The sequence below is a fragment of the Cibotium barometz genome, chromosome 42 (assembly GCF_041138505.1).
Source record: "Cibotium barometz isolate CiBa-2024 chromosome 42, ASM4113850v1, whole genome shotgun sequence".
In the NCBI taxonomy this organism is placed as follows: domain Eukaryota; kingdom Viridiplantae; phylum Streptophyta; class Polypodiopsida; order Cyatheales; family Cibotiaceae; genus Cibotium; species Cibotium barometz.
Genome location: NC_141087.1, coordinates 24254575 through 24262950, shown reverse-complemented (window position 1 = coordinate 24262950; position 8376 = coordinate 24254575). Strand labels below are relative to the sequence as shown.

General features: G+C 50.3%; 1 protein-coding gene across 1 annotated transcript in view; it reads left to right on the top strand.

Annotated features, from left to right (window-relative positions):
* Positions 1-866: 866 nt before the first annotated feature.
* The window catches only part of LOC147614294 (uncharacterized), a 57877-nt gene continuing 50367 nt past the window's right edge, over positions 867-8376 (top strand). Inside the window, exon 1 of the mRNA XM_086780869.1 lies at positions 867-1615. Coding sequence (XP_086636995.1) covers positions 1234-1615 — 382 coding nt within the window. The 5' untranslated portion in view covers positions 867-1233. The remainder of the gene's footprint in view (positions 1616-8376) is intronic.

The window sequence follows — 8376 nt, the reverse complement described above, 5'->3', positions numbered from 1 at the left end:
AAAAAAACATGCAGATACACACACAGAGATTGAGGAGCAAGAAAGTGAAAAATACGTAGAGCATACCTGGATGCTTTTCACTCTACAAATCGATTCTAGAGCAGTATATACACGCAGAGAGCCGGTGGTGTATATATACGCAGAGTACACGCATATACATATATACATATATATATACACATATATATATACACACACACACACATATATATATATATATATATATATATATGTATATATATATATATACACACACACACACGCAGAGTATAAAAATACGCAGAGCATAACTAGAGCAGTATATACACGCAGAGAACCGGCGGTGTATATATACGCAGAGTACACGTAGATATATATACATGTAGATATACACGCAGAGTATAAAAACGAGTATACAACATACATAAAATAAGCAATAACATGCAGATATATACGCAGAGTTTGAGGAGCAAGAAAGTGAGAAAAACGCAGAGCATACCTGGATGATTTTCGCTTTGCTAATCGATTGTGGAGGGCTAGAAAAAACGCAGAACCAAGAACGTAGTGTGCTGGAAAAAACGCAGAGCCAAGAACCTCGATTTATCGTTGCAGAATGGCGGGAAGGATCGATGACATGGTCCACCAACTGCAACGCGATTGGATGGAGGTAGGTGCGCCCATGTTTGGGCAGCCAAGCTCGGCTGCCCAGGCTCTGGCGAAACAGGGGCAGGAGGTGGAGGCCACTTGGCAGACGAGCACCCAGGAGACATGGCTGTGTGTAAGGCACCAATGCATGGTGCCGCACCCCATTGGTCGAGTGCCACACGTTTAGGTGGCCTTTAGGTTGTGTGTAAAGAGCCTCAGTAGTACTCTTTCTATTTTGAGTTTCAATTAGACTTTGGTTAATGATAAAGGATCTTTCTCTGTCAGCTTGCAACATTGAGTCCTCGCTTTCTTTCTTGCGTGTACTCCCTTCTTCCCTCTGTGGGCAGGCCAAGCAGAGCTCCCGTCTCCACTGCTCCTGTTCTGCAGAAGCCAATCGGAACTGCTCCCGTATTTCTGAGCTTTCTAGGGTTTCCTCCACACCAGTAGCGGCAGTAGATCCCGAAATCTCATAGAAATCTCTTGCAGACATCTGATCTCTAGGTTTAGGGTTTTGCCGAAGCCAATCTATTTCGCCTGAGGGAGTTTTTTTGTCGTCGAGCAAGACGGGGCCGCTCGAGCTTTATAGGGTTTTTTCGCTTTTCTACCTATATGGGGTCGGTTTGCTGCACGGCCACGAGGCCAAGGGACCCCGCGGGGGCACGTGATGGATGGTCCATGGAGCAGACTGGTCATAGACATCACAGGAGGAGCCATGGCGCATTATCGCCTCCACCGCTCTCTTCACGGTGGGAGCGGAAATTGCACTCCTCCGAGGCGCCAGCAGCCCACAGCTGCATGCCCCTTCACAGGACATCGTTTTCTTCCAGCAGGAGCTATATAAGTAACACCAGCGGCGGCGGTGCCACCTCTTCTCACCATCGGCACGAAACAGCCAACGGCCTGCTCGCCATTTTCAACAGCCCTTCTGAGAGTTTCCGTTACTCTCAGCGCTCTTTTGATGACATTGCGGATCCCATAGCCATGCCCTCAGGTAAGGAAGCTTCATCATCACCTCTGATTCTGAGATGTAAATCAGGGTATGCCATGGATATTTTAGATACATTAGGGTATGAGACAGTGTGCTGCAGCTCATTGTGTATGATGAGAATTCTGAACTGGTACAATTGACCCTATGCCATATACTTCACATGCCACACATATTTGTTTCGGCAATCTTTCTACTGAAATCTAGACGCTAGATCCGATTTAGCTTGTGTATTTCAGTTTTATTTGGTCGTTCATTGGCATTTGGTTTGAGCTTCAGCAGTCACTTTTAAGACGTGTAATGAGGACTGGGGTTTGAACTATGCTAGCCACACCTGCTGGATGTTCTGTTGTACGAATAAATTATGTTCTCTAAAAAAAAAAAGTTGGTGGAGACTTGTTGCAGTCATTAGTTTCAAACCTGAGTTGCATGTGTCATTCTAGGGCTACTCATTCTCAGGGTAAGGGTTTACCATCGACCCCTAATCTATAGGCCTTTGAGGCTTGGGCCTTTGCCTCTCTCTCTTGCCTTGGCCTTTGAGGCTTGGCCCTTGCCTCTCTCTTTTGCCTATCTATATAAGAACAAGAATACAAGGCTACAAGCACACACACACACACACCTTCAAGCAACTGTCTCTCTCTCTCTAGTCTCTTGAGTCTTGAGTCTTTGGCACTTTGCAAGTTTGCTCATTGCTTAAGCCTCAAACTTCAAGCGGCAAGCCACACTTTGAGTGTATCTACTCTCTCTAGTCTCTCTCCCTCAAGCTTCTTCCAACTTCCAAGTTCCAAGCCTCACACAAGGCTCTACTCTCTAGACTCTCTCTCTCTCTCTCTCACCTCTCCCTCAAGCCTCTTGAGTCTTCCAACTTCCAAGCCTCTAGGATCTCACACGAGCACTCTAGTCTCTAGTCTCTCTCTCTCAAGGCTCAAGCCTCTCTCTCTCTCTCTCTCTCTCTTGGTCAAGCCATCCTCAATCATGGCATCCTCCTCACGTGTGCTGGGCCTTCTTGTAGAAGGACGACACGATGGACATGGTGGGAGGAGGTTAACTACACCCCATCCGCTCATGGAGGTAGTTCTCGGCCATGGGTATGCAAGCTTTGCCTGTATTGGCGAACGGGTGGAGCCGACAAAGTGCAAGCCCACCTCTGGCATGAGAGTGGGCATGAGGTGCGGTTTTACACGAATGTCACGCACGAAAAGAGACGGGAACTTCTTGACAAGCTTGCCGTCTACGAGACGGTTGAAGCTGCAAGGAGGACACCACGAGTGGCCGTGGATTTCGCTACGATGGGAAGAAGAACTCAAGCCTCTACGATGGAGTCATGTAGTGGATCGGGATCATGCACGCCATCACCTTCACCATCGAGTCGGAATGTTGCTCCATCCATGATGTTGGCACCCTCCATCTCCACGGCCTCTCAACCCTTGCATGGTCCACGGTGACAATCTACAATTGGGGAGGATTGGAATCCCAAGTTGAAGGAGGAGGTGGATATGGCAGTGACTTGCTTCTTCTTCCACAGCCACATTACCTTTCATGCGGCTAGGTAAGTGCAATCGATCATTGCTAATTCATCCTTCATGTTTTCGTCATCCTAGTAGCGGTTGACAACACAAAGCGGCAATGGGAGAGGAACGGGATCTCCCTCATTGTGGATGGATGGAGCGACACCCGCAAGAGGAGTATTCATGGCGTGGTTGCATATTCTCGCGGAGAGATGTTCTTCATCTCATCTCACGATGCATCCGGCACGGCACTGGAAAGAGCGCGGATGTGCTTGCGGCAGAGTGGGCTATCACCATGGAGATCATTGGCTCTCCCTCTCACCTCTCCCTCAAGCCTCTTGAGTCTTCCAACTTCCAAGCCTCTAGGATCTCACACGAGCACTCTAGTCTCTAGTCTCTCTCCCTCAAGGCTCAAGCCTCTCTCTCTCTCTCTCTCTCTCTCTCTCTCTCTCTCTCTCTCTCTCTCTCGGTCAAGCCATCCTCAATCATGGCATCCTCCTCACGTGCTGGGCCTTCCTGTAGAAGGACGACGCTGTCACGTGCATCCCGCACTTGGATGCCACGTAGACATTTCTGTACAGAAGGTGCAGGACCTGGGATGGCGAACTGGTCCCATGTGAGCCCAGTCCGGGACGAGTCAGCCAGGGATCCATCTCAGATGTCCGAGGTCAGGTGTGCATTGTCCTGCACAGGAGTCTAAGGTCAGGTGTGCATTGTCCTGCACAAGAGTCTAAGGTCAGGTGTGCACTGTCCTGCACATGAAACAGTGCCAGTCCGCGCTGTGAGTCTCCCTCTAGAATGATATTAGTGGTTCTGTGTATCTGGTATGGTACCGGATGCCAGATCACTGAGTAGATTATGTTTAGGACAAGGGGCCAGCCCATAGGGCTACCCCGGAGCTTAGTATGGGCATAGGAATGGTGTGAAAACCATCCCCATGAGGGCCAGGAAGGCCCGCCCAGGCTGGATCCACCAGCCATGGAAGGGCTGTGGGACAGCCCTAGGGCAAAGATAAGGCTATTTTCACGAGCATACAGCCTTTAGATGGCTGTAGGGCATGTATGGGGCAGCCCATACAGGCTGCCCAGCCTTGGGATTGTGGACAAAAGTGGTGTCCAGCCAATCAGAAGCAGGCGCATCACTTTCAGCCTCTTAGGAAAAAAAGGCAGTGTTTTTTGAGATTTAATTCAGCTTTTATTGCTGAATTTCCACCAGTCGTGGGACATAGCCTGATTTTCAGTTGGCTGACTGCTCCTGAGGAGGAGTATAAATAGTGGAGGCCATAATCCCATCATTCATCTCAGTTTTCACCAAGTGCTCAAGCCAATCAAGGGCCAGTCAAGCCAAGGAGATTGCCAATCAAAGGGGTGGACTTCTGAAGGTCAAGGGCAGGATTTCCAGCCAAGAAAAGGTCAAGTTTTCTGTATTTGTTTTCAGATTTACATCATTCTAATAAAGCAAATACACCATCCATGGTGGGGGCCCTACAGAGGGTAATTGGGACCCAATACTGTGTCCTCTCCATCTCCCCCTTCTCTCTCTATTTTTCTGCACATCTTTCAGTTTGTGCGTTAATTCCGTCGCGAAAAGAGTGCTGATTTCTGAGTTTTGAAGTACCGATCCTTCTCCGAAGCTTCCGCATATTGCAGACGCGATGGACATGGTGGGAGGAGGTTAACTACACCCATGGAGGTAGTTCTCGGCCATGGGTATGCAAGCTTTGCCTGTATTGGCGAATGGGTGGCGCCGACAAAGTGCAAGCCCACCTCTTGCATGAGAGTGGGCATGAGGTGTGGTTTTACACGAATGTCACGCACGAAAAGAGACGGGAACTTCTTGACAAGCTTGCCGTCTACGAGACGGTTGAAGCTGCAAGGAGGACACCACGAGTGGCCGTGGATTCCGCTACGATGGGAGAAGAACTCAAGTCTCTACGATGGAGTCATGTGGTGGATCGGGATCATGCACGCCATCACCTTCACCATCGAGTCGGAATGTTACTCCATCCATGACGTCGGCACCCTCCATCTCCACAGCCTCTCAACCCTTGCGTGGCCCACGGTGACAATCTGCAATTGGGGAGAATTGGAACCCCAACTTGAAGGAGTAGGTGGATATGGCAGTGACTTGCTTCTTCTTTCACAGCCACATTACCTTTCATGCGGCTAGGTAAGTGCAATCGATCATTGCTATCTCATCATTCATGTTTTCGTCATCCTAGTAGCGGTTGACAACACAAAGCGGCAATGGGAGAGGAACGGGATCTCCCTCATTGTGGATGGACGGAGCGACACCCGCAAGAGGAGTATTCATGGCGTGGTTGCATATTCTCGCGGAGAGATGTTCTTCATCTCATCTCATGATGCATCCGGCACTTGGAAGAGCGCGGATGTGCTTGCGGCGGAGTGGGCTACCACCATGGAATCATTGGCTCTCTCTCTCTTCTCTCCCGCAAGCCTCTTGAGTCTTCCAACTTCCAAGCCTCTAGGATCTCACACGAGCACTCTAGTCTCTAGTCTCTCTCCCTCAAGGCTCAAGCCTCTCTCTCTCTCTCTCTCTCTCTCTCATAGCCAAGTACAATCTCTCTCTCTCTCTCTCACTGCCAAGTTGACATGCTAGGCTTCACAACTATGGTTGGTACTACACGGGCTTCAGCTTCAGGCTTCAGAACATTATTTGAACAAACCCCTTCTCTTTTTATTATACGGTGCACACAAACCTAAAAATTTTGCCTTAGTCTCTCTCGTAGTTTTAGACTCCAAGTGGCAGAGATAATTTTCTCTCTTGTAGTCTCTGTCTATCTCTCTTTCTTTCTCTCTTCCGCCCCCTTTTCCCACCCTGCCCGGCTTCCGCCCCCTTTTCCCACCCAGTTCGCCAGTTCGCTGCCTCTCTGCCCGCTTTTCCCCCAGTTCGCCAGTTCGCTGCCTCCAGTTCGCCAGTTCGCTGCCTCTCTGCCCGCTTTTTCCCCAGTTCGCCAGTTCGCCTCTCTGCCCGGCTTTCGCCCCCTTTTCCCACCCACCCATGCTCAGGCCCCCAAGGCAGCTACATAACTCTCTCTCTCTCTCTCTCTCTCTCTCTCTCCTCCCTGCCTGTGGGAAGGACTGCAGAGTGATTTGGAGGAATGGCCCGGAGTCTCCAAGAGAAACTCGAGGCCCTCGAGATGGCAATGAAGGCATTAATCAAGGAGAACAAGAAGACATCCGATTCCAACCTCAATGAGGTGGAAAACAAACTACACAAGCACATCATAGCTCTCGAAGCACGGGTCACGAACCTCGAACAAGAGAACACGGCACTCAAGGAGGAGGTGAGTGCATTGAAAGTGGAAATGGTAGCCATCAAGAATGCTGAGAAGGAAGAAGGGGAGATCAATGACAACACTCTCACGGCCATCAAAGAAGAGATCTCCAAGGAGATCACAAAGGACATGGAGGGAAAGCTCGAAGCCAAGCAGTCAGGATGGGTCGAGGTGGTGAAGAAGAACATCCGTAAAGAAGTGAGGGAGGAGACTCAAAGGGAAGAAAACCAAATCATTCACACTACCATTGAGGAGGAGAAGATGAGGCATGCCCGCCGCCTCAACATTCGAGTCACAGGTATAGCCGAGACACCCGACTCCACTCCCGAGAAAGATGGACAGCTTCTATGCATGAAGCTCGGCTACAAGGAAGAGCACCCTCTCCCCTTCACCAAAGCATGGAGAGCCGGAAAGACTCAACACGCAAGCGAGCCCTCATCCTACAGTTTGCAGGAGAGACGGAGAGGGTCACCTTCATGAGGAAGAGGGTCATACTACGGGGTTTAGAGGGAGCTCCTATTTTCTTGGATGATGATCTCACGAGGATGCAGCTTGAGCATAGGAGAACTTGCATGCCACGAGTCTTACACGCGAGGAGAGAAGGCAAGAAGGCCTTCTATCGAGATGGTCGGGTCATCATTGATGGCTGGCCCATGGATTAGCGGTTTGGGGCCTATGGGACACAGACCAGGCCACTGACAGAGATACACATAGTAGTATGGAACTGTAATGGTTCACTATGGGTGCAGCCTGGACGACTGGAGCATGTTATGGTGGGGAGAGACATCATACTTCTGACAGAGACACATCAGAGCCCAGAGAGAGGGCTACCTCGAGTAGAGGGATTCCAGTGGGAGTCAGCATACAGGAGGACCACACGCCAGGGTACCTCGAGAGGGTCGGGGGGAGTAGCAGTCCTATTCAGACGGGAGCTACAGGGGAGACTGAGAGTGGTAGCACAGGATCCAGAGGCCAGATACATGTGGATCAGCTTACAGCTCTCACAGGACAGGGTTATATACATAGCTCTATGTTACTTTTCTCCATCAGGATCCTCCTACGTCATTACAGAGGACATGCCACAGGAGGAGGAGATAGGAGCCTCGCCATACACTTGTTTGCCAGAGGAGATTATGCATTATTCTACACTAGGGGAAGTATTTCTTACGGGCGACTTCAATGCCCACACACAGAGCAGACAGTGTGAGGTGTATGACTATGATGACATGGAGATCCTCCACCCTGTGGATCCAGAGGAGATAGGGGCTAGTCGGGCATCAGAGGACACTGGACCAGACAGAGGGCATTATGGGGACCACTTACTAGAGTTGGGAGCCAGGCATCGTCTCGTTATTTATAACGGGATGCTACAGTGGCCGGGATCAGGAGGGCTGACATGCTTCCCACATGGGGGTCATACACGGACCGGAGGCACGGTGGTAGACTACATTATGGGGTCTTTGGAGGCATCACAGCTTGTCACCTCATTCTCCATTCCACCTCGTCCTATTGGGGCAGATCATACATACTTGGCATTTTCACTAGCCGGATCACCAGTATCACCAGCCCCCCACATACCGACGCCACACACTACCATCTACTTCACACATGACATGGCAGACATATACACTGGCAGAGTAGAGGATGGGCTCCTACTCATGGATCCCCTGGCATCTATGGATACCATTACAGCCCAGCTCGCATCACTCCTACACACGGCTGCATTACAGAGCTTCCCACAGCGTGTACACTCAGGAGAGCCTGCGAGACCTGGGACTATGCCCCAGAACAGATGGTATGATGACGAGTGCAGAGCCCTATACTCACGACTCCGCATACAGAGAGCCTTGGGAGCCATCACAGAGGAGGAGTCGAGGAGAGAGATGAGGAGACTTACTCGCCGCAAAAGGCGGGCCTTTGCAGAGATACAGGAGCTAGAGATCTTTCATTTCTTCATGAGT